At 34.3% G+C, this 27882-nt stretch overlaps 1 protein-coding gene across 5 annotated transcripts in view; it reads left to right on the top strand.

Annotated features, from left to right (window-relative positions):
• Stag1 (STAG1 cohesin complex component) overlaps positions 1 to 27882 on the top strand; it is a 360462-nt gene that overhangs the window by 86347 nt on the left and 246233 nt on the right. For 4 of the 5 annotated variants that reach the window (XM_040269835.2, XM_005327048.4, XM_078043361.1 and 1 more), the window contains 2 exons: positions 8889 to 8999; positions 13934 to 14036. The exons of the other annotated variant lie outside the window; for it this stretch is intronic. In XM_040269835.2, coding sequence (XP_040125769.1) covers positions 8971 to 8999; positions 13934 to 14036 — 132 coding nt within the window. In that variant the 5' untranslated portion in view covers positions 8889 to 8970. The remainder of the gene's footprint in view (positions 1 to 8888; positions 9000 to 13933; positions 14037 to 27882) is intronic. 5 annotated transcript variants of the gene reach the window in all.

Raw genomic sequence — 27882 nt, 5'->3', positions numbered from 1 at the left:
CCCTTCTTCCTCCTCCTAATCCCAGTCCTTTGTTCCACTGGTCTCATGTCTGTTTATTTTTAATTGATACATTATAATTATACCTAAAAGTAGGAATTATTATGATATATTCACACATGCAGGAAGTATAATTTGGTCCATGTCATTTTCAAGTACTTCTTTCTCTCCCTTCCTTCCTCCTGTTCTCCCTTGCTTTGATCTCTTCCTGTACTCTACTGTTTTTTCTTCTATTTTCCTATTGGTCTTCCTTCTGTTTTCCCTGAGATACCCTTTTAAAAATTACTTTTTATAATAAAGTTGTAAAAATAGTGCAGAGGTTTCCCTGTTATCCTTTATCTTCCCCAAATGCCAATATCTTATATAACCAGAGCACAATTATTAAAACCTGAAAATTAACTAACCTGATAATTCAATATACAGACCTTATTTAAATTTTACTTCTAATAATTCATTCTTGTTAATATTCTTTTTTTCTGGTCCAGAATCCAGTGTAGGATCACATTGTGCATAGTTGGCACATCTCTGCTCTTACCTGGGACAGTTTCTCAGGTTTTCTAAATGTTTATGACCTTTGGCCATTTATTTTGTAGAATGTTCTTAATTTGGTTTATCTGATTATGGTTGTGATTAAATCATGATTATGCAGTTTGGCCATGATATCACAGAAATGGAGTTGTGCCCTTCTGTATCAGAGTAGGGTACCCTTTTGGATACTTATCACTATTAGTAGTGATAACTTTTAATCACTTGGAAGGAAAGGTTCTCCATTGTAACATTACTTATTTTTCCTTTTATAATTAATGAGTATCTTGTGAGATACCTTTTTATTATGCATAAATTTCTTACTATACTTTTGCTCATCAGTTTTTAGTACCCATTAATGATCCTCACCTGAAAAAGTTATTGTTGCATATCCAGTGATAATATTCACATTTATTTCATTCCTTCTATACTTTTAAAATCTGTGATAAAGAAGAATTTCCTCTTCTCCCTCATTTATTTTTATTCGATTATCCATTTATATCTATATGGATTCTTAGTTCTCCTATTTTACAGGTTAGAATCCACTATAGCTCAGGTTTTTCTAGGACTTCATTTTTTCTTTTTTATTTGGTACCAGGGTTTGACCCAGGATGCTTAATCACTGAGCAACATCCCCAGGCTCCCCACCCCCGCTTTAGTGTTTTATGTTGAGACAGGATCACGCTAAGTTACTTAGTGCCTTGATAAATTGCTGAGGCTGACTTTGAACTTGTGATCCTCTTGCCTCAGTCTCCAGAATTGCTGGGATTACTGGTGTATGCCACCACACCTGGCTTGGATTTCATTTTTTTGAAGTTATATGTAAGATTTATTAACTCATTTCTTTCACATCACCGTCTCAAAGTTGTTTTCATTTAGTGTGTCAAACAATAGGTACATTTTCTTCCCTTACAAAACTTAGTCTACTTATCACAGACTGTATTTTTTTCTGTTTAGTGAGTTTTAAGTTCCTTAAGATTAGTTGTCATATTTTAAACATTTTGGGATAACATTATTGTCATTCTTTTGGCATTTAGCAAATTTTAACACCCCCCCACCCCATTGGAAGTTTACATGATGGAGGTGGCCAAAAAAATATGATCTTGGTTTTTAATGATTGTCCCCTCCCCTTATTCTTGTGAGACTGTAGCTCATAGAAAATTACTTTAGAATGTTTCCTGGAGACTACAGATTTATCCCTAGTCCAGAGAATGCAAACATAGGTGTTGGGTTAAGAGAGGTTTATTACAATGTTCTTGTTTCGGCAGAATAATTAACATTATAAAGCTATTTTTGCAAATTAATCTTGTAAAACTGAGTTAATTGAAGATGGAAGGTATTGATTGTGTAGAAAGGGTGTCAATTAACCTTTTTAAAGCTTGTACTATAAATTATAAGAGAATCTTATTCAATACATTTTATTTTTGGATAACCATGTATTGTTAAATTTAGTGGGTATTTTTTTTTTTTTTTAGGGCCATGGTAATATGGTAGTGGTTGTTTTTGTACTTTTGAAATAATTTATATATGAAAATCTTGGTTATGCAGATTTTGGTAAGGAATTTTTTTTGTGGTTATATTTTAAGAATACATTTTCTTAGTTTTTTTTTCCTTCCAGAATTGCTTTAACGGTAGATGTTTATTTGCTTTAGCCAAGGATATAATTTGAATGTTTATATTGTTCTGCTTATATAGTTTCTACATCTATGATAGACATTTCTGTTTATTTATTTAATGATGAAACTCTTAGTTGCCAGACAATTTTCATTTGTATGAGTAGGTAAGTTCATTAGTAAAATATTAAAAAGCTTGTAATTTTTTTTTTTTTTTTTTTTGCTGAGGGGGAGGTTAGTGGTGGTGGGGTGATGGTAGTGTTTGAATTCGGGGAAATTTAATTTTTTAAAACCACAAAACATTTTTTCTTAAAAAGCTTGTGGAAATATAAATTCAAGTAATTTTGACATTTCTGTCAGTTTTTTATTTGTATGTATTCTTTCATATTTAATGTGAGGTAATTTAGTATAAGGCAAGTTGGGTTTATTCTTTTTTTAATATTTATTTTTTAATTGTACTTGGACACAATATCTTTATTTTATTTATTTATTTTTAAGTGGTGCTAAGGATCAAACTCAGGGCCGTGCATGTGCTAGTAGGCAAGCACTCTACCTACTGCTAAGCCAACCCCAGCCCAGGGGTTTTATTCTCAACTTATTAGCAATTTAAAAACTGATATGTGTAATGTACTTTAAATTCAGCAATTCAATCAATAACGTTTATTTTTGATCAGTCACATGGGGGATTTATAGATCAGGACAGCTTATCTTTAAGTCTATTGATGTGGTGAATAACATTTATTGATTTTTGTATATTGAACCAGCCTTGCATCCCAGAGATGAATCCTACTTGATCATGGTGCACAATTTTTTTGATATATTATTTGTATCCGATTTGCCAGAATTTTATTGAGGATTTTTGCATCTAGGTTCATTAGAGATATTGGTCTGTAGTTTTCTTTCTTTGAGGTGTCTTTGTCTGGTTTCGGAATCAGGGTGATGTTGGCCTCATAGAATGAATTTGGAAGAGCTCCCTCTTTTTCTATTTCCTGAAATAACTTGAAAAGTATTGGTAGTAATTCTTCTTTAAAGGTTTTGTAAAACTCCGCTGTAAACCCATCTGTTCCTGGGCTTTTCTTGGTTGATAGTCTTTTGATGGCTTCTTCTATTTCATCCATTGATACTGGTCTGTTCAAATTGTGTGTATCCTCCTGACTCAGTCTGGGCAAATCATATGACTTAAGAAATTTATCGATGTCTTCACTATCTTCTATTTTATTGGAATATAGGATTTCAAAATAATTTCTAATTATCTTCTGTATTTCTGTAGTATCTGTTGTGATGTTGCCTTTTTCATCCCGTATGTTAGTAATTTGAGTTCTCTCTCTTCTTCTCTTCGTTAGCATAGCTTACGATTTTATTTATTTTTTTGAAGAACCAACTTTTAGTTTTGTCAATTTTTTCAATAGTTTCTTTTGTTTCAATTTCGTTGATTTCCCCTCTGATTTTAATTATTTCTTGCCTTCTGTTACATTTGCTGTTGTTTTGCTCTTCCTTTTCTAGGGATTTGAGACGAAGTGTGAGCTCATTTATTTGTTGTTTTTTTTTTCTTTTTTGAGGAATGACCTCCAGGCAATGAATTTCCCTCTTAAAACTGCTTTCATTGTGTCCCATAGATTTCAATATGTTGTGTCTGTATTTTCATTTATCTCTAAGAATTTTTTGATTTTCTCCTTTATGTCTTCTGTAACCCATTGATCATTCAGTAACATATTGTTCATTTTCCAAGTGATGTAGGATTTTTCCTTCCTTCTTTTATCATTGATTTCCAGTTTCATTCCATTATGATCAGATAAAATGCATGGTATTATCTCCACCCCTTTATATTTACTGAGGGTTGCCCTATGGCATAATATATGGTCTATTTTTGAGAAGGATCCATGTGCTACTGAGAAAAAAAGTATATCCATTTGATGATGGTTAATATATTCTATATATGTCAGTTAAGTCTAGGTTATTGATTGTGGTATTGAGTTCTATAGTTTCTTTATTCAACTTTTGTTTGGAGGATCTGTCCAATGGTGAGAGAGGTGTGTTGAAGTCACCCATAATTATTGTGTTGTGGTCTATTTGATTCTTGAACTTGAGGAGAGTTTGTTTTATTTCGTTGTTGTACCTGAAGCTTAATTTTGCTGGATACAAAATTCTTGGTTGGCATTCGTTGTCTTTTTCAGTGTTTGAAATACGTTGTTCCAGGATCTTCTCACTTTCAGCGTCTATGATAAAATAATCCGCCATTAACCTTATTGGTTTACCCCTGAATGTACTCTGCTTCCTTTCTCTTGTATCTTTTAATATTGTCTCTTTGTTCTGTATATTGGATGTCTTCATAATAATGTGTCTTGGTGTTGGTCTACTGTGATTTTGTATGCTTGGTGTCCTGTATGCATCTAAAATTTGTACATCTGTTTCCTTTTTTATATCTGGAAAGTTTTCTAAAATTATTTCATTCAAGAGATTGCTCATTCCCTTGTTTTGGACTTCTATACCTTCCTCTATCCCGATGACTCTTAAGTTTGTTTTTTTTTTATCTTATCCCATATCTCTTGGATATTTTTCTTGTGGTTTCTTACCAGCCTTTCTGAGTTGGCTAGACTCTTTTCAAGATGATATATTTTGTCTTCATTGTCTGACGTTCTGGCTTCTACTTGCTCCACCCTGTTAGTGACACTCTCATTTGAGTTTTTAATTTGGTTTATAGTTTCCTTCATTTCTAGGAGTATTGTTTGATTTTTTTTTTATAATCTCTATCTCCTGGTAAAATTGCTTATTTGCTTCTTTTATCTATTTATGTAATTAATTTTCAATGTGTTCTTTCATTGTTTGAATTTGCTGTCTCATGTCCTCTTTAAGATTCCATTCCATCTGTCTAAGGTATTCCTTGAGTTCTTTATTTGACCATTTTTCTGATGCCTTTAGGTCTTCCTGTATATTTAGACTGTCCTGTATTGTTTGTACTCCTTTTCTTCCTTGCTTTTTCACACTGCTCATGTTAATTCTTGTTCTGTTTGACTGCTGAGTTACTGTTTACTCCTATAAATTTATTTGGTTTTGTGTATCTCCGGAGTCTCTTTTGTGATGGGAGACTGTGACTAGAGATGATGAATTTTGTTGTACTTTAATGCAGATTCAGAAATTTTAAAAATAGCCATTAGTAATTTAAAAAAATTAAAGAAAAACGTGGGTAGTGTGTTTTGAGTATTTGTAGCTAATATATTGTATAGACAGCATTTTTTGGAAAAGGTATGGCTATCATGGAGTAACAAAACAATTTAGAGCTCTTTGGACCTGTCTTATTTTTTGCTTTCATTTTCCTTTAATTGAGGAATATTCATCTGTGTTATGTGATTATGTGTATTTAAGGTCACTTGTAGAGGAGACTTCCCAGTCTTACTCCTATTCCATTTCCATGTATTATATTCCTTTTCTTGACCCTTTAAACCCTGTACAAACCCTTACCTCCACTTTGAGAGTCATGGGTTTAGTGGATTGGTTACTAAGAATGTATTCCTCAACTGTTTTTGTTTAAAAGAAAAGTCCGATAACTTTTGTTACTTTCCAAATTATAGGAGTTTTTTTTTAATATTTATTTTTTGGTGTAGCTGGACACAACACAATGCTTTTATTTTTATACAGTGCTGAGGATCAAACCCGGGTCCCACTTGTGCTAGGTGAGCGCTCTACCGCTGAGTCACAATCCCAGCCCCAGGAGTTCTTATCCTTATTTTTGTGTACTCTCCTTAACATCACCCCCACCCATTTATGGGGTACCTTGTAATATTTTGGTACATGTATACATATAAAGTGTTATGCTCAATTCAGGGTAATTAGCGTATGTTTCACTTTAAACATCACTTGTTTGTGGTGAGAACATTCAAGATTCTCTCTTATAGGTATTTTGCAATATACAATATGAAATTGTGGAGTAGAGTCACCTTACTGTTCATTGTGTATGTATACTGCATTCTCTTTATCAGTTCATGTTTAAGGGCAGTTAGGTTGATTAAAAACAGTGCAGATGTCATACTGATTTTATTTTCCTGGGATTGTGTGACAGTTTTGTTTTTAATTTTTTTGGGAAACATCCACATTATTTCCATAATGGCTTTAGTATTTCTATTCTTACCAGCAATGTCTAAGCATTCCCTTTCTCCGAGTCTTCCCCAATACTTATCTTTTATCTTACTACTTCTGTCTTTTACCTTTTTAAAGTAGTAACCATTCTGACTGGAGTGGGGCAATATTTCCTTGTAGTTTGATTTGTATTTCTCTGATGACTAACATACACTTTTTAATTAAACATATTTACTAGGTTTTAGACATTATAAATATAGCAATAAGTAAAAAGAACAATTCCTGCCCTTAAGGAGCTTACATTCTTTTATGCTTTTGTCTATCTGCCCCTTCTTCCTGTGCCTAAGAATTAATACTCATTAAAGAGTTCGAGGTATTCCTACAGTCCCTCTCCACGGCTACTATATGAAGTATGGCTTCTTTTATTATTCCAGATGAGAATGCTGAGGCATAGTGGGTTGCAGAGCTAGAAAGTAGCATACTTGTTATAAGTACCTAGGCAGTTTGCCTCCAGAATTCAAACTCTTAGTAACTCTGCTCTGTTTCCTTTTGATTTTTAGGTTCGTGTTACCAAGAGATTGTAAGAATAGCATTTTAGGATAAATATTTAGGTGAGAGAGTAGAATAGTGATCTAACCTGTTGTTACAAATGAACTTCATCACTGTCCCACTGAGCACATGATTAAATTGTGGTTAAAAGTATCCTTTTGTATGCTTAATATCTGAGAGTTTCTAGGTTAATGTTATCAAAAGATTTACTACTCTCTTTTCTTGTTTTTTTTTTTTTTGGTATTGGGGATTGAACTCAGGGACACATGACACCTGAGCCACATCTCCAGCCCTATTTTATATTTTGTTCAGAGATAGGGTCTTACTGAATTGCTTAGAGCCTTGGTTTTGCTGAGGATGGCTTTGAACTTGAGATCCTCCTGCCTCAGCCTCCTGAGCTGCTGAGATTACAGGCGTGATCCACTGCACCTGGTCTTTTCTACTATCTTTATGTTGCTTGGTGATTTAGGTCATCTTTTAGTGTAAATTGCTATGTAACTTGGAAGATCTAAATCTGTTTTGGCAATCTTCCTGAAAGAGCTACAAAATCTGTCTTCATTCACAGATTAAGTTTCACTGAGAAGAGAGACTGAAATGTTGTTTTCTTGGTTGAATACTTCTTCCATGTTTTTATTAAAGATTATTATATATTTATGTATGTTATATTGGATATTTTTTCTCTTAATATCCATAATTTGATATCATTAACATAGGTGATAATCATAATTCTAGCAAAAATAGTTAAGAACTATATTACTTCTGTGTAGTTAGAATATCATTTAATAGAAACTGTTGAAAAGCAGCTTCTTAAATATTATCTTATTGTCATTGTAACCATTGATTTGCTTAGCAAATTTTGTGGTGCCCTAACACCACCATCACCTGCCTGTGTGTTTGTGTGATGCATATACTGCTAAGAGAATCTTCAGGAATAAAAAATGAGGCTCAAATTAATAACATTGTATTATATAGTTAATATAATTACATTGATAGTGAATTCCTGTGATTAAAGAAATAGGACCTAGTGATTTACAAATAAAACTGCATGTAATTGGAAATAATCTGTGCCCTTTAAATCCTTGCTTTTGATTCAGTTAATAACCATGTATGAGACAGAGTATTATACTATGAGACGATTAGGTTAGCAGTTGTATTCTGCGTCATTACCCTACCTTCATCCTTTGCAGCATGGTACATGACTAACAAAGATATTCCTTGTTTTAATAAATGGGGGCATTGTGTGTGTATTTGCATATCTACATGAACTCTTACACTTAAATCTACATGAGGTCAAACATTGACTAAGGAACAAGAAATATTAAGATATCAGGACATAAATTAGCATCTATTGGATACCTTAATCTGCTGATACATTATTTACTTTTTTTAGTGACTATTTTTTAGAGCAGTTTTAAGATTTATACTAAAATTGAGCAAAAGTCTGACTGATTTCCCTTATACCCACTGACTCCAGCTCAATCTCTCCTACTATCAACATAGTTACCAAAGTGGTACCTTTGTTAGATACAACCTACATTGACATGGTATTACCATGCAAAGTCTGTAGATTTTGAATTAGAATTCACTCAGTGACATATTCTACAGTTTTTTTTTACAGCTATATTACATATCCATCATTACAGTATCATTCATAAAAGTTCTGCTCTTAAAACCCCCTGTGCTCTGCCTATTCATTTTCATTCCGGCCTGCACCATCCTGCAACCACTGATCTATTGTCTCCATAGATTTGTTTCTTCAAGAGTACTGTATAATTCAAGTCATGCAGTATGCACCCATTTCAGATTGACTCTTTTCACTTAGTAATATTTATTTAAGATTTCTCTTCTTTTCATGGCTTGATTGTTTTTTTCTTTTAAATACCGAGCAATATTCTGTTCTGTACCACCATGTGTTTTTCTATTCACTACTAGAGGATATCTTGGTTGTTTCCAATTTTTGGCAATTATGAATAAAGATATGGTAAACATCCTTGTGCAGGTTTCTCTGTGAATTCAACTTATTTGGGTAAATATTAAGTAGTGAGATTGGATTTACTGATTGATTGTAGTCTATTTATCTGGCATATCACTTTATTTTTAAATAATTCTTATTTTTTTTCCAATTAACAGGGTTACCTTTGTGGTTGTTTTAAAATTTTGAATTATACAGAACTTGATTCTTTTGCTGCATTGTCGAACAACCGCTCTAGCAATGATTACTTCAGAGTTACCAGTGTTACAGTAAGTATTAGAATTTTCTTTCGTGTTTTAAAAAGAAAGATGGATACAGATTCTATATTATGGGGTTCTCTTTGATGAGACACAGTAAATATGTTCTTTGATATTCAGACAGTATATTTGAAAGTTTAAGTATTCGTGTATATAATTACCATATGCATTCATGTCCTTGCTAAGAGAATGTCAGCATGTTCTCTGATATTGAACAGAAAAGATGTTCATGTTCTATATCTGGGCTCAGCAAATTATGACCCAAGAGCCAAATGCTGCCTATTTTTGTAAATTGTTATTGGATCCAGACTAACACTGGTTTTGCTTTATATAGTGTTCTTCACATACATGTTATGGCTGCTTTATACTTTATATCATGATGATGAATATTATTTCAGAAGCCAAAAAATATTCAATCTGGCCATTTACAAGGAAAAGTGTATTAACTTTAACTCTATATCATGCTTTTTCTACCCTCTCCCTGCTCTCCTTTAAATTTTTTAAAAGGCTCTTTTCTATCCCCTGAGATTGAAATTGTTGAGCTATTCTGATTACCTGAAGTAATGTAAGGGAGTACTTTTGATATTTTTGGTGGCATCTCCTTAGATTTGGAGGACAAATTTAGAACTGGAATTTCTTTTGGAATCTCTGGGAAATATATTAACAGTAATAGCAGATACTGTTCATTTCATAGCTATAAATCAAGGATCAATATACTTTGGCCCTATATGATAATGATGGTTTAGCTATAATGAAAGTGATGGATTTAAACATTTATCTTATTACTGGTCCTGTTAATCTATATACCTCTTTTCCAAAGGACAGCCTTCTGATTACTCTCCTGGATTTCTTTTTCCCCCTCAGTTCCAAGAAATAAAGCTTTCTAAATTCCTTAACTGGCCTAAAAGATGGTTGATACCTTCCTTTGTTCTTTCTCTCTAATATAGAAAATAGAAGTCTTTTCTACCTACTTACTTCACGGTCTGTACCTTGACTTGAATATAACACTGATTTTTTTTGCAGGCTCCATGTTTCTTTGTTTGTTTGCTTTTGCCTTTTGTGTTTATGCACTTCTATTCTATCCTATCTAACTCAGGTAAGGACTCAGGTATCCACCTATGTGTGTCTCTAGCAAAGTGTTATGCCTCTAACAAAGCTCCTTTGAACCCTCAAGTTTTAGGTAGGTGTCCTTCTGTGCTCCTACATTTCCATATGTTTTTTTTTTCTTTCACCATGCTTAAAATAACATTCCCTCTCTCATTGTTTCTGATGCATCTCCTAAACTGTGCATTTTTGTGTCTCATTTTTTTGGTATGATTTGCTCCCGGCACACACTAATATCAGACAGGCCCTCATGTTAATAACTCTTTGATAAAATATGAAGCAGGTTATATTTAAACTGTGTTAGTATTTTAAGATGATGTATGGATGTTTAGTGTTATTATGCTTTCTAACTGAAATATTTTCAGAAAAATGTAAATCTGTAATGTCTGTGTATTTAGAGGGAATGGGTAAATGAACTCTGGTTTAGATTTGTCAACTAGAGATAAAGTTGAAAACTAATAAACATGATTTTCTGGGGATTTTGTTGATGTGTTATATATTCTATCACAGCCTTTTGTCTTGGTGACAAAATACCTGAGACAATCAACTTATAAGGAAGATAGTTTCATTTTGGCTTATAGTTTCAGAGGTTCTAGTGCATAATCAGTTGTCCCTGTTGAGTTGGTGAGGATCATGGTGGAGAGTATGTGGTTGAGCAAACTGCTCATCTCATGGCAACCAGAAAGCAAAGAGAGAAAGGAAGTGGCTGGAGCCCCAGCATCCCTTTCAAGGGCATGCCTCCACTGCTTCTTAAAGGTTTTATCACTTCCCTGTTGTGCCAAGGGTTGGTGACCAAGTCTTTAACACATGAGCCTTTCAGGGGACATGTTTTCAAACCATAGTACCTGTCTTCATTGTAGAGGAATAAAAACTTCAATTTCCACCATTTGTAAAGTAAAGATAATATATGGGTATAATATTGGAAAATAGCTATGTTCATTCATTTATATATTGTATATGATTACATTTATGCTGTGGCATCAGAGTATTAGCTGTAGAGATCTGAAGACCCACAAGTCTAAAATATTAACTATGAAGTCCTTTTAAGTTTGCTAAGTCGAAGATATTATTTATAATATTATTTATAGTTTTAAATAGAAGATTTGCAAGCAGGGATTAACATGATATGAGAATGTTTTGGTAGTAATGTGTAGAATGGCTTGGACAGGGGATGATAAAAACAGGAGATTAATTGAGATCATTTTGGGGAGTGGTGATCATGGTAATTAATAATAATGGAAAGAATGAGTGATAGATTATTATACTGAGAAGGATGACTGGGGAGGACTTGTTAGCAGGAGGCACAAGAGGAAAAGTGATACCATCATGAATTTGAATAAGAGAATAATAGTGGTGATACAAGTTTGTATAGTAATTTAAAACACACTCATGCACTAAACTTTAAAAAGCAGTTAAATAATGATGTTTCCATTAGCAGAGAGAGCCAGAACTTAATCAGAATTGGCCTTAAGTTTTTTTTCATTTTTAAAAATTACAATTAACGCTGGGTACACTGATGCACGCATGTAATTCCAGCAGCTTGGGAGGCTCTGAGATAACAGGATCATGAGTTCAAAGGCAGCCTAAGCAACAGCAAGGTGCTAAACAACTTAGTAAGACCCTGTTTCTAAATAAAATACAAAATAGCGCTGGGGATGTGGCTCAGTGGTCATGGGTCCCTGAGTTCAAGCCCCAGTACAAAACAAACAAACAAACAAAAAAAACATACACATAAATTATACAAATTAATGGATTTCACTGTGATATTTCCATACATGCATATATTATACATTGATAATTGTCATCCATTCTTTTTCCACCCTTTTCCTCTTCTCATTCTCATCCCCCTTCCCTCCCTCTTCCTGTTTCCCACTTTGGACTAATTTTAGATGTATTTGGTGAATGTGAGGTAGCTTTCAAAGAAGCACACATACAAGTTAATAATCTTGAATCAGAGATCTGAAATGTGGTCAGATCTACTGATAAGGTATCCAAGTAATTTTTATAGAAGTTATACATTAAGTGGAAGAGATATATCTACAAAGGAGAAAAGAGCAGACACTGAGAATTAAGCTTTAAGGAAGCAAAACAAGGAGAGATTAAGACTAAGAAGAACATTAGTGAAGCAGATTGAAAATAGTAGATTTTTAATTAGGTTTACTATTGCTATTACTATTGTGTATCCTTCCTGCTTTTTGTAATTTTATGTAGTTCCTTAATAGAGTTAGTAATGTAGAATTTAGTGAAGAGATTCTTGTTCATATGATCTATTCTTTTTCAGTGCCATGTTGGAGCCAACCCGTATTGGCTTGTGAAAGCCAAAACTTTCAGGAAGTTTTGAAAGCCAGTTAAATACAACCATAGCCATTATAAAACATTAAGTGACGTAAGCCTAAAATTAAATCATACTAAAAATAAAAATATATACTCAAACTTCATAATTTTCTAATTATTTTGTATATATCACTATTGAGGTTGTAACTTAACACCTGTTGTACACATATGGTGGAATATGGTTTAATGATGTACTGCATTTCATCATTTCTCAACTCTTGATAGTTTTATGCCACTTTGAGAGTTTGAAATTGGCTTTGGCTATGTAAATATTCCCAGTATTTACACCATGAAAATGAGGAAATACCACAAATCATGATTTGATTTACTGTTTAGTTTATTGTGTACAGAGTTTAGAAAATGAGAGGGAAGTTGTTAAGAATGTGCTCTAAACTTAGAGGTGTGTTAGATATAGCCTTACATTGTGAATAGCACAATATTCTTCTTCTTTTTTTTTTTTTTTGTTAAAGAGAGAGAGACAGAGAGAGAAAGAATTTTAATTTTTTTTTTCCCCTGGCAGACACAACATCTTTGTTTGTATGTGGTGCTGAGGATCAAACCCAGGCCACACTCATGCCAGGCGAGCGTGCTACCACTTGAGCCACATCCCCAGCCCCACAATATTCTTCTAGTATTGAGAATTCTTCTGATTCAGCAAACAAGTTGCTTGTAGTATTGACTAATGAGTGAAATTCCAACTGAGATATTTTTCATTTCACTTTTACATTCTGTTCATTAAAGTGAATAACAAAAAATACTACTTTTTCATGTCAGAAACTCTTGTTTATTCATCAGTTACAACCATAATTTTACATAAGGATGAAACAGTTATACTTATCAAAATCATTTTATGAGAATCAAGTGGCTATGTGGAATTTGCAGTAAAGAGTAGTGTATATTTTAATATTATTTGTAGACTGTATACTATGAATTCTTTATTTTAATAATATTTATAACATTTATAATAACTTACATTTTTAAATTAAATTCTTTAATCTAATTTGTCATATACAATGGCAGAATGCAATTCATTTCATATTACACATATAAAGCACAATTTTTCAAGTCACTGATTATACACAAGTATTTTCATAACATTTGTGTCTTCATACATGTTCTTAGAGTTATGATGTCTAACTCATTCCACCATTTACTAGGATTTCTCTGACTTTAAGGATTTTAAAGAATTCCTCCTAACCCTCCATCTTTTTATACTGAAGAATTAGTATTTTGCAGTTGTATTTTGCATTTATATTTTATATATAAGCTGCCCTTTCCACAGTCATTTCCTTCTTTTAATTTTCCTCTTTATTTGGGAGTTCATTTCATTCAATGTTAATGTGATATTAAGCAGGAAGGATAAAAATTTTGGTTTAGTGAAGAGTTTTTCTGAAAGTAGAAATATTAACCACCTGTATTTAGTGATATAGCAGGAGATAAGGAAAGTAGTAGAATAGCGCTGCATTGTATTTATTAATTAATTTGTTTACTAAAATAATGTTTTCTAGGGATTCAACTAATGAAACTACTGCTCATTCTGATGCTGGCAGTGAACTTGAAGAAACAGAGGTCAAAGGAAAAAGAAAAAGGGGTCGTCCTGGCCGGCCTCCAGTATGTATTTACTTGTCTTCTTTATTTCTTTAATAGTCATGATATAAATGGGTTTTATAATAGCTATTTGTTAATTGTAGTACTAGTGCTGTTAAACACTCTTTTATTATTATTTGTAAAAATTCTAGTGAAGGCTTAGAAATTTTTGGAAACTTTTCTTTGTAAGCTAGCTTAGCAGTGATAAGAAAAAGGAAATTATTGTATCTTTTTTGCCTTCCATATTTGGCGCATCATTTGAAGGCATAGAAGTAGTTCTAACATTTGCATGGGGTATAGTTATTTAAGACTCCTGCTTTTCACTTGAAATTCTTGATTACTTCTTTTTTGATTCTCTATTTTGATGTGCTCTTAAGTGTTCAGTTTGAGAGTACTAGTTTAGAGATCTGGGATTAGACTGAGAATATAGTCTCATTGATAGATGATTGAGAATTTTAGAAGATATTTAGATATCCTTCCTCTGAGGATACCTGTACATGTTCTAAGACTTTCAGTTAATTAAAACATGTATAAACTTTTCAGAGATAATAGTAAAAATATGTCAAGAGGTTAAGGCTTGTAGCATTCTGTACTCATGTATGACAATTTTTGCTACTAGTAGTTTTTTTCCTCCCTCTGATGAAAGTTCTTATGAATAATTTTACCCTACTTTTATAGGAGACATAGTAGTATCATGAATACCGCCACACACATTTACCCAGTCTCCATCTTCAACAAGTAGTATCATGACCCTTCCTACCCGCCTGCTATATACCCATTGTCCATCTTCAGCTGTTCTTTTTTTTAATGTAATTTTAAAATTTATATATGACAGCAGAATGCATTTTCACATCTTCATACATGTATTTTATATAATGATGAGGGTCTCCTTTCACCATCCATGCTTCCCTTCACCATCCCCTTCTCCCTTCTTTTCCCTCCCATTCAGCAGTTGTCTTGTTTCATCTCTCCACCTCTTTGCTTTCTTTCCTTCTCATGTTATTTTTAAAGCAATCCTAGAGATTATTTCATCTGTAAATATATTTTTTTTTCTTACCAGTAAATAAGCAAGCAAGTATTTTGTAGAAGCAGACATCAGCTGGTTATCTTGTAATCCAGTTTATTCTGACACCATCTATCTGGCATGGGTTCTACCACTGATTCACAATCCCAGTCCATCATCTACCTAAGATAGTATCAGATACCATAGGTTGAGGGCTCGGTCCCCAAACTCCCACTACCAGTAGTTATAAGGCCCAGGTTGATTTGCCTGTGCTTCTAACCCAACTGTCTATAAATTGGGTTTCCTACAGCCCTTTCCTTTGATTAATTTGCTTGAGCAGCTCACAAAACTCAGAGAAATAGTTAGCTTTACCAGTTTATTATAAAGGATATTATGAAAAATGAAGATAAAGAGAAGCATAGGTAGAGATATGAGAGAAGGGGCACTGAGCTTTAATACTTGTTGAGGGTGTGCCACTTTCTGGGAACCTCCACATATCGAGCTGGCCAGAATCTCTCTAAACTCTGTTCTTTGGGGGTTTTATGGAAACTATTGCATATCTAATGCTAGTTCACTGGATCGGGAAACCCAGCAAGGCCTATCTGCTTCAGTACCTTTTTGACCTCTCTCCAGGGTATGGGGCAGGAGGCCTCTGGAATGAGGTGAGCATCTCATGACCTTGTACCAGGCAAGAATAATTCAGATTGGGGGGGTGGGGAGGGCAGCTCCAAGACAAGAAAGCAAGGGAAGCAGAGTTTGTAGGACCTGCTTTAGGGAAGAGAGTTTCTACTTTCTGTGGCCTGCCTTGAGGTCAGAGAGATGATCCAGGAATACATGAAAACAAAAAATATTGATTGTATTATTATAGTCACTTAAAAAAAGTGAGGGCTTACTTTGTTTTCACTGCAATATTAGTATCACACCCCAAGATAACAGTGTTTTATTAATATAACCAAAAAAACACTTATATAGTTTGTTGGTTAGAAACATGATGCAAATTCTACCCACCTGTTGTAGTTTATGGTTATGTTGTTTAACCAGTTATTGTAGATAGACAAATAGATATAAAAATAGAAGTCTTTCATAGTGAGTTAATAAGATTTTTTGATATAATTACTTTTCTGTTTGCCAGAATTCTTAGTTACTTATTTTTCCAAGTCAAACTTTTTTTTTCCAAGATGGAAGGCAAACTTCTTCCATTTGCGTACATACTTGTTACACTTGGTTTTAACTTCTACCTTTATTTAGTGAAATTGCAGCTATATAATCTAATAGATAAATAGTACATGTACAGGATGAACTTGGAATTGGAAAAAATATCACAGTAAAATAACATTTTAGATTTGTGTTATTTATACTTCAGTCATTATATTCAAACTCAGTAGTTCACAGGGCTGTCCACTCCATTTCATGATCAGGGAGACAATACAACACAGTAGAATACTACCTCCTGAGGTGTTTCTTAAAAAAAAAAATTTTTTTTTGTTTGTTTTAGTTGTATTTGGACACAATACCTTTATTTTATTTTTATGTGATGCTGAGGATCAAAGCTCACATACGCCAGGTGAGCCTTCTACCTCTGAGACATAACCCCCAGTACCCTCCTGAGCTTTTAAATTGGGCTTTGCATTGAGTGGTGATTTTTATGTTATTTAATCCTCACACCACTTCTATGAAATAGCTCTTCGTGCATTTTACACAGCAGAAAACAGACAGTGAGTAGCAGAATTAGGATTTAAATGAATATCCCAATTCCCATATTCTTTTTCTTAAGGAAGTCGGAATACCAGTCTGTTAATATTGAAATAAATGATTGTCAGAATGATCATATTTGACTTATTTATCAGGTACTTGTTCTGAAGACTGATTGGGCATTTTATGTCAACTAGTTCCTTTTTGGATAAATGCAAATTTGAATAATATATAACTAATTTTTTGTAGTTGTAAATAGAGAGCATGTCTTTATTTTATTTATTTTTATGTGGTGCTAGGGATCGAAACCAGTGCCTTACACGTGCTAGGCAAGCGATTATATATAACTTTGTTTAGCTATGTTTTGTTACATTTCTTTAATTTATTCTTATTTCTGCTTCTTTACTTCCTTTAAAAAAATTTAATTGGCCCATAATTGTATGCATTTATTTTTCTTTATTTTTATGTTTTTATTGGTTGTTCAAAACATTAGAAAGCTCTTGACATATCATATTTCATACATTAGATTCAAGTGGGTTATGAACTCCCATTTTTACCCCAAATACAGATTGCAGAATCACATGGGTTACACATCCACATTTTTACATAATGCCATATTAGTAACTGTTGTATTCTGCTTCCTTTCCTATCCTCTACTATTCCCCCTCCCCTCCCATCTTCTCTCTCTACCCCATCTACTAGCAATTCATTTCTCTCCTTGTTTTTTTTTTTTTTTTCCCATTCCCCTCACAACCTCTTATGTAATTTTGTATAACCATGAGGGTCTCCTTCCATTTCCATGCAGTTTCCCTTTTCTCTCCCTTTCCCTCCCACCTCATGTCTCTGTTTAATGTCAGTCTTTTCCTCTTGCTCTTCTTCTCTGCTCTGTTCTTAGTTGCTCTCATTATATCAAAGAAGACATTTGGCATTTGTTTTTTAGGGATTGGCTTGCTTCACTTAGCATAATCTGCTCTAATGCCATCCATTTCCCTGCAAATTCCATGATTTTGTCATTTTTTAGTGCTGCATAATACTCCATTGTGTATAAATGCCACATTTTTTTTTTTATCCATTCATCTATTGAAGGGCATCTGGGTTGGTTCCACAGTCTAGCTATTGTGAATTGTGCTATTATGAACATCGATGTGGCAGTATCCCTGTAGTATGCTCTTTTAAGGTCTTCAGGGAATAGTCTGAAAAGGGCAATAGCTGGGTCAAATGGTGGTTCCACTCCCAGCTTTCCCAGGAATCTCCATACATCTTTCCAAATTGGCCTCACCAATTTGCAGTCCCACCAGCAGTGTCCAAGAATACCCTTTTCCCCACATCCTCGCCAGCACTTGTTGTTTGACTTCATAATGGCTGCCAATCTTACTGGAGTGAGATGGTATCTTAGGGTGGTTTTGATTTGCATTTCTCTGACTGCTAGAGATGGTGAGCATTTTTTTATGTACTTGTTGATTGATTGTATGTCTTCCTCTGAGAATTGTCTGTTCAGGTCCTTGGCCCATTTGTTGATTGGGTTATTTGGTATCTTATTGTTTAATTTTTTGAGTTCTTTGTATACTCTGGATATTAAGGCTCTATCTGAAGTGTGAGGAGTAAAAATTTGTTCCCATGATCTAGGCTCCCTATTTACCTCTCTTATTGTTTCTCTTGCTGAGAAAAAACTTTTTAGTTTAAGTAAGTCCCATTTGTTGATTCTTGTTATTAACTCTTGTGCTATGGGTGTCCTATTAAGGAATTTGAAGCCCAACCCCACAATATGTAGATCGGAGCTAACTTTTTCTTCTATGAGACGCAGAGTCTCTGATTTGATATCAAGCTTCTTGATCCATTTTGAGTTAACTTTTGTGCATGGCGAGAGGAGGGGTTTCAGTTTCATTTTGTTGCATATGGATTTCCAGTTTTCCCAGCACCATTTGTTGAAGATGCTATCCTCCCTCCATTGCATGCTTTTAGCCCCTTTATCAAATATAAGATAGTTGTAACTTTGTGGATTGGTCTCTGTGTCCTCTATTCTGTACCATTGGTCCACCCGCCTGTTTTGGTACCAGTACCATGCTGTTTTTGTTACTATTGCTCTGTAATATAGTTTGAAATCTGGTATCGCTATACCTCCTGATTCACACTTCCTGCTTAGAGTTGCTTTTGCTATTCTGGGTCTTTTATTATTCCATATGAATTTCATGATTGCTTTATCTATTTCTATAAGAAATGCCGTTGGGATTTTGATTGGCATTGCATTAAACCTATAGAGAACTTTTGGTAATATCGCCATTTTGATGATGTTAGTTCTGCCTACCATGAACAGGGTATATTTTTCCATCTTCTAAGATCTTCTATTTCTCTCTGTAGGGTTCTGTAGTTTTCATTGTATAAATCTTTCACCTCTTTTGTTAGGTTGATTCCCAAGTATTTCATTGTTTTTTGAGAATGTTGTGAATGGGGTGTTTTTCCCTCATTTCTGTTTCAGAAGTTTTGTCACTAATATACAGAAATGCCTTTGATTTATGCGTGTTGATTTTATATCCTGCCACTTTGCTGAATTCATTTATTAGTTCTAGTAGTTTTTTTGTAGACCCTTTTGGGTCTTCTAGGTATAGAATCATGTCACCTGCAAATGGTGATAATTTAAGTTCTTCTTTTTCTATTTTTATGCCTTTAATTTCTTTCGTCTGTCTAATTGCTCTGACCAGTGCTTCAAGAACTATATTGAATAGAAGTGGTGATAGAGGGCATCCCTGTCTTGTTCCAGATTTTAGAGGGAATGCCTTCATTTTCTCTCCATTCAGAATGATGCTAGCCTGGGGCTTAGCATAGATAGCTTTTACAATGTCGAGGTAAGTTCCTGTTATCCCTAGTTTTTCTAATGTTTTGAACATAAAGGGATACTGTACTTTGTCAAATGCTTTTTCTGCATCTATCGATGATCATATAATTCTTATCTTTAAGTCTATTGATGTGGTGAATAACATTTATTGATTTTTGTATATTGAACCAGCCTTGCATCCCAGGGATGAATCCTAGTTGATCATGGTGCACAATTTTTTTGATGTGTTTTTGTATCCGATTTGCTAGAATTTTATTGAGGATTTTTGCATCTAGGTTCATTAGAGATATTGGTCTGTAGTTTTCTTTCTTTGAGGTGTCTTTGTCTGGTTTCGGAATCAGGGTGATGTTGGCCTCATAGAATGAATTTGGAAGAGCTCCCTCTTTTTCTATTTCCTGAAATAACTTGAAAAGTAGTGGTATTAATTCTTCTTTAGAGGTTTTGTAAAACTCCACTGTATACCCAACTGGTCCTGGGCTTTTCTTGGTTGGTAGTCTTTTGATGGCTTCTTCTATTTCATCCATTGATACTGGTCTGTTCAAATTGTGTGTATCCTCCTGACTCAGTCTGGGCAAATCATATGACTTAAGAAATTTATCGATGTCTTCACTATCTTCTATTTTATTGGAATATAGGACTTCAAAATAATTCCTAATTATCTTCTGTATTTCTGTAGTATCTGTTGTGATGTTGCCTTTTTCATCCCGTATGTTAGTAATTTGAGTTCTCTCTCTTCTTCTCTTCGTTAGCATAGCTTACGATTTTATTTATTTTTTTGAAGAACCAACTTTTAGTTTTGTCAATTTTTTCAATAGTTTCTTTTGTTTCAATTTCGTTGATTTCCTCTCTGATTTTAATTATTTCTTGCCTTCTGTTACATTTGCTGTTGTTTTGCTCTTCCTTTTCTAGGGCTTTGAGACGAAGTGTGAGCTCATTCATTTGTTGTTTTTTTCTTTTTTTGAGGAATGATCTCCAGGCGATGAATTTCCCTCTTAAAACTGCTTTCATTGTGTCCCATAGATTTCAATATGTTGTGTCTGTATTTTCATTTATCTCTAAGAATTTTTTGATTTTCTCCTTTATGTCTTCTGTAACCCATTGATCATTCAGTAACATATTGTTCATTTTCCAAGTGATGTAGGATTTTTCCTTCCTTCTTTTATCATTGATTTCCAGTTTCATTCCATTATGATCAGATAAAATGCATGGTATTATCTCCACCCCTTTATATTTACTGAGGGTTGCCCTATTGCATAATGTATGATCTATTTTTGAGAAGGATCCATGTGCTGCTGAGAAAAAACGTATATCCACTTGATGATTGTTGATATATTCTATATATACCAATTAAGTCTAGGTTATTGATTGTGATATTGAGTTCTATAGTTTCTTTATTCAACTTTTGTTTGGAGGATCTGTCCAATGGTGAGAGAGGTGTGTTGAAGTCACCCATAATTATTGTGTTGTGGTCTATTTGATTCTTGAACTTGAGAAGAATTTGTTTTATGAACGTCGCAGCACCATTATTTGGTGCATAAATATTGATAATTGTTATGTCTTGTTGGTGAATGGTTCCTTTTAACAGTATATAATGTCCTTTCTTATCCCTTTTGATTAACATAGTCTTGAAGTCGATTTTATTTGATATGAGGATGGCCACCCCTGCTTGCTTTCGAGGACCTTGTGTGTGGTATATTTTTTTCCCAACCTTTCACCTTCAGCCTGTATATGTCTTTTCCAATCAGATGTGTCTCCTGGAGTCATCATATTGTTGGATTTGTTTTTTTAATCCATGTTACCAGCCTATGTCGCTTTATTGGAGAGTTTAAGCCATTAACATTTAGAGTTACTATTGATATATGGTTTGTACTTCCAGCCATGTTTGATTATTTATCTTTTTTTTTTTAATTTAGTTTGTCTCTCCATGATAAGCTTTCCCCCCGGCCCTCTGTCTTTACTGAGGCACTTTCCCCTGTTGGTTTTGTTTATCATGAAAGATTTTTATATTGTTGTCGTACCTGAAGCTTAATTTTGCTGGATATAAAATTCTTGGTTGGCATCCATTGTCTTTCAGTGTTTGAAATAGGTTGTTCCAGAATCTTCTCTCTTTCAGCGTCTGTGATGAAAAATCCATTGTTAACTTTATTGGTTTACCCCTGAATGTAATCTGCCTCCTTTCTCTTGTAGCTTTTAATATCTTCTCTTTGTTCTGTATATTGGATGTCTTCATAATAATGTGTCTTGGCATTGGTCTACTGTGATTTTGTATGCTCGGTGTCCTGTATGCATCTACAATTTGTATATCTGTTTCTTTTTTTTTATTTCTGGAAAGTTTTGTATAATTATTTCATTCAGCAGGTTGCTCAATCCCTTGGTTTGAACCTCTATACCTTCCTCTCTCCCGATGACTCTGAAGTTTTGTTTTTTTATGTTAGACCATATCTCTTGTATGTTTTTCTGGTGATTTTTTACCAGCCTTTCTGAGTTGGCGAGACTCTTTTCAAGATGATATATTTTGTCTTCATTATCTGACATTCTGGCTTCTACTTGCTCCACTCTGTTAGTGATACTCTCATTTGAGTTTTTATTTTGGTTTATAGTTTCCTTTATTTCTAGATTTATTGTTTGATTTTTTATAATCTCTATCTCCTGATAAAGATGCTTAATTTCTTCTTTTATCTGTTTATGTAATTCGTTTTCAATGTGTTCTTTCATTGTTTGAATTTGCTGTCTCATGTCCTCTTTAAGGTTCCATTCCGTCTGTCTAAGGTATTCCTTGAGTTCTTTATTTGACCATTTTTCTGATGCCTCTGGTTCCTCCTGAATGTTTAGGCTGTCCTGCATTGTTTGTACTCCTTTTCTTCCTTGCTTTTTCATGCTGCTCATGTTACTTCTTGTTCTGTTTGAGTGCTGAGTTACTGTTTACTCCTATAAATTTATTTGATGGTTGGGAGGAAAGGTATTAGAAGGGAAGGGAAGAAGTCACTAAAGAAAATGTGAGTAAGCCGGATGAATTTAAGGAAGGGCGAATAAGGATATTGAAAAGACAAAACAAAAAAAATAGAAATTAAAAAAGGGAAAAAATTAAAAAATAATAAAAAAATTAAAATTAAAAAAAATAATAAAAAATTTAAAAAACAACAAAAAATGAAAATGAAAAAAAACCCAAATTAAAAAAATTAATAAATGCAGTCTTAAAGTATGATTAACTTCTATTCTAGTAGGTGGATCCCTGCCCACCGGGCCAAGCTTCTCCCCTCAATACTCAGGAACCAGTCACTGTGCAGCAGCTCCTCCTCCCAGACTGGGCAGGTCTCCAATCCTGAGTGCCTAGGGCCTTCTCTTGTGTCTAGTCACTTCCCCACTTTTCCTCAATCCAGGCCCCGCTCACCGGTTATGCTCACCACAATACTGGCTACATGCCAGGTCTGCTGCTCCTGGGAGCCTTATTTTTATGAATGACTGGGCACACTCTCCCTGTTTGCCATTCCCTCAGACCCTAAGTTTGTAGAGCTTGGGGTTGAGAACCCTCAGCGAATTTTTCTCTGGTAGCCATGCCCCCGGTAGCTGGTGCAAGAGACCTCCGTTGTCAGCACTGGTGGGAGCGGTAGCCGGGAGTTCCGAGCCTCGGGTCCCGAGCCACTCCTGATTTCCTCGGTCTGGCTATCGCACTCACAGGAGAGCTGGGAGGGGCCCTTAAGGTTTCCCTGCTGTATGGAGAGGGAAGGCTAGGGGGTTACACACCTGTCGCTGCTGGTTTCAATGAAGTTATCTTCTCCGCCGCATTCTGGTGATGTCAGTTCTCTGTCATGGTGGTATCCCATGCAAATGGCCACAGTTTGTTCCCTTTGCTGGGTGACCAATGCAATGGGTGGGTCCTGACTGGTTCTTTCAAGCCCCGTTTCAATCCTGTGGCCACTGCCTATGAAGGCTCGGTTGGCATTAACCTCCGTAGGTTCAGAAGGTCCGACTAGTTGTTTCAGCGGGATCGTTTAGTTCTGAGTAACAGCAATTTGTCTGCGAGAAGCAGGGGAACAGAGCTTGAATTCAGCCCATCCTGACTCAGTGTGTGTTCTGAGAGGCCCAGACTGCTCGCCCCAGATCCATGTCAGCTCAGCATTGCCTAGTGATCCTGAGCAAACAGCATTTAGACGGTTTACGACTCCCTATGCCCATCCAGCTGAAGAGGTCAGAGACGTGATCTCTCGCCATGTTCGATCTAATTGTATGCATTTATGAGGTACATTATACATTGTGATGTACACAATGTATAATGATTACATCAGGGTAATTATTGTATCTAGTTCAATTTTGTTAAGTTTTATGTGTTTGGGTATTTATCTTTTTTTTTTTTTGCTTTTTTAAAAAATATTCTGTTTTCTTTTTTAAGTTATATATAATACCATTATTTTATTTTCATATGGTGGGGAGGATCAAACCCAGTGCCCTATATGTGCTAGGCAAGCAGTATACTGCTGAGCCACAACCCCAGCTCATATTTATTGCTTTTTCAAAAGGGTTTATCTATGTTTGTTAATGGATTACTTTTTAAGGGGACTTATTCTGTTTTTATTCATTTGGTTGACTATAAACAGTCTTAAGGGCATACTAATAGGAACAGTTTTGCTTTCCTTGTTAACATATGCCTAGGGTTCACCTTATGTTTAGGGGAAATTTCAGTATATAAATCTTTTTAATATCTTAATTTTTGAAAACATTTTTTTGCCACTAGACCTCCTTTTTGTGGAAATAGGCCAGTTGTCCTACGTAGTATTTGTTGTTATTGCATCTCTTTATGCAAATAATTACAGGCTTACCTCAGAGACATTGCCTATTGATAGTTGCTGACTGATTAGGGTGGTGGTTGTTGAGCCAGGCTTGTCATTGCTGTTGAATGTGGTTCTGTAAATTTCTTAATATAAGATAATAACGAAGTTTGTCACTACAGTTGACTCTTCTGTTAATGGACAATTTCTCTGTAGCGTTCATTGCTCTTTGTGTTAGTATCTTATTCATTCTGTCAAAATTGCAGTCAGTTCTTTCAAGCCCTGCCTTTGCTTTATCAACTGAAGTTATGTAGTATTCAGCCCTTTTTTTGTCATTTAAGCATTGTTCACAGCATTTTCTCAGAAGCCATTTCGATCTCTAGAAAATCTTTCTTCATTCATCTTTCAGTAGCAACTTCTAAGCTACTGAAGTTTTATCATGAGATTACATCAATTTATTCACATCCCCAGGCTTATTTCTAATTGTTCTTATTATTACTAGCACATGTGCAGAGTCTTCCTCTGCAGAAGTCCTCGGCCCTGAAAATCATCTATGAGGGTTGGAAACAACTTATTTTAAACTCCTATTAATGCTGGTATTTGGCCTCCTCCCATGAATCACATCTGTTCATAATAGAATGTATGATGGTAAATCCTTTCCAGAAGATTTTCCATTGATTTTCCCCAGATTCATCAGAGAAATCATTCTGTGTGGCAACAGTAGTATTTTTATTTAGTATTTTTCAAATATAAGATTTGGAAGTCACAAATACTCTTTGATCCACTGGCTGCAGAATGGATGTTATTAGCTGGAAAGAAAAGAACATTAATCTCATTGTACATTTCCATCAGATTTCCATCAGATGACCAGGTGCATTGTCAACTGAAAGTACTAATTAGCAAAGAACACTCCTACCCCATGCCCAAAAAGCAGTAGGCCTGAACAGTGGGATGTTGTAAATAGATGTCTCGTCATTCAGGTTTTATTGTTGCATTTATAAAACATTGCACATTTAGAATAATTCTTAAGGACCCTAGGATTTTCAGAATGGTAATTGAACGTTGAGTTTAGCTTAAAGTTACCATTTGGCTTAGTCCACAGCAAGTCAACCTGTTCTTCGAAGCCTTGAATGCAGGCATTTACACATCCTTCTCTAGCACCTTCTTCTATTGTAAGGCTATTTCATCTACATCGGAAACCTCTTGTTTGGTATAGCCAATTATCAATTATCTTGTCTAGGTGTTCTGGGTAACAGGGAATAGGGAGACTTGAGGAGAGGAAGACATGCTCCAGGACCACCAGTTATTGGAGCACCTAGAACACAATACCATTTATTGCTTAAACTCACCATATTGTATTTGCTTTGTAAGAGTAAAGCAAAGATCCCTAATCATGCATCACCACAATAAGTGAAAAATCATATTTTTTCACAATATGAAAATAATTTCATATTTTTTCTTATGAATTGTAAGTATTACCAAAATTTTCAGAGACAGGAAATGATCACATACCGTTGGAATAATGGCACCAATAGACTTTAGTTGATGCATAATTGCCACAGACCTTCACATTTAATGTGAAATTCTAGAATATGAGGAGTGCTTTGAAAGATATCTTAACACTGTGCAGTATCATGCTTATACCCTTGTGATTATACTGATAAAACATCTTAGATATGTCTACACACAACACTTCTTTGGTGATCACATCCAATCTCATGACTAACCTGACATCTCAGATTTATGTCTTTATTTCACAGATTATGACTTGTATTCAGATACCTTTTGAGCTGTTCATTTAGATATTTAATGGGCCTAAAGTGTTTAAAAACCTATAAACTCTGAGTTTCCTATCTTCTGCCCACCTCGTCAGTAATGGCAGGCTTTTCCCTGTAATTGCTCAGATCAACTTTGAAGTTATCCTTGATCCTTTCTTAACCTGTATTCAGTATGTTAGGAAATCCTCTTTAGTCTAATTGCAAATATTATGTACCATTTTTAAAATTCAAACTATTAAAATAGTTTAAGCTAACGTGTGCTTTTGCTCAAACCTATCAGACTTGTTCCATGTCTTAAGGTCCTGTTTCATAGTGTAAATTTTTGTGTGCCCCTCTCCCCACTTTCCTCAATGTAGCTTTCTCTCTTTCCTTCTTTCAGTTCTTGCCCAGAGGTCGTTTTTTTTTCATTAAGCCCTCTCCTAATGATAGTATTTACCATTACAAATTCTCATCTCAACCTGGCTACCTTTTCTGATTTTGCATGTTTATATTTGTGCACACCTGTTTTACTCCCTATTTCTATGGGACTTAATTGCCATCCAACACAGTACAGTCATTTCTGAGTATCTGTGGAAGATTGTTCCAGGTCAGATACCAAACTCCAAGATGTTCAAGTCTTTTATGTAAAACTGTGTAGTAAATATGTGAAGTTTACTTCAGAAACCCAAACTATGTAGTATTACATATAAACAACATATAGATTTCCTTGTGCTTGATATCATCTATAGATTAATTTATAATACCTAATTTAATAAATGCTATTTAAAGGGTTATTACACTCTTTTGTTCAGAGAATAATGTTCAAGGGGAAAAATCTGTACATCTTCAGAAAAGATGTAACCATTGAAGACTTAACTACATCCTATATATCAGCCACAACATATTTTCAGTTATTGATTGGTTGAATCCAGTATTGGATAGGGAGGATCAACTGTGTACATCTTACTTAATTTGCTTATTGTCTGTCTCCTTCAACTAGAAGGCAAGCCTGCACCATGGCACTGATTTTTTTTTTTCTGTGTGATTTATTTACTAGTGTCTGACCTTTATTAAGTGCTTAGTAAATATTTATTGAGTAAATGATTAAATCAGCACTTCTTTCTTCCCCTAGTGTTTTAAAAGGCTTTTATTTTAAAATAATTGTACACATATTCTAAGAATTTCCAGACACTCTGTACAGATTTTCCAAAAGTTAACTTTTTTTTTTTTACATTTTCTTAATCAAATTTTTGGTTTTTTTGTGCATGTACTTGTGTACAACTCTTTCTCTGTGTGTACACACATCTGGGTAAATATGTCTATATAGTGTATATGAAATGTTATGTCCTTATTATTTTTGAACTGTTTTAAAGACCTAGTGCTATTTTACTTTTAATACTTTAGTATGAATTTTGTAGAAATCAAAAACATTCTACATAATCATGATAGTACAGTTATGAAAATGAGGACAACGGTATTGACATAACACTTGCCCTAATGATTCCTAAAAGAAAAGAAAAACATTAAATTTTTTCTAACTTTGGATTCAGTGCTTTCGTGTTGCTTTTAGTTTTCATATATGTCAGTACTTCTATAACTAACTCATCTTAAATGTCCCTGCTCTTGTGTTTTTTTTAAAGGATTTTGTTCCCTTTGTCCTAATTACATGAGGACTAGTACTTTTGTATCTTCAACTTTATTCAACTTTCAGATTGGCATAGTCTGAGTAGGAGAGGTAAATAAAAAGATGCAGTTTAAAAAAAATTTCTCCTTCTATATGTATAAATAGACAAATATAAACAATGAGTACGATATAGGT

This window comes from Ictidomys tridecemlineatus, chromosome 3, assembly GCF_052094955.1.
Source record: "Ictidomys tridecemlineatus isolate mIctTri1 chromosome 3, mIctTri1.hap1, whole genome shotgun sequence".
NCBI lineage: Eukaryota > Metazoa > Chordata > Mammalia > Rodentia > Sciuridae > Ictidomys > Ictidomys tridecemlineatus.
This window is presented reverse-complemented; position numbering and strand designations above follow the sequence as displayed.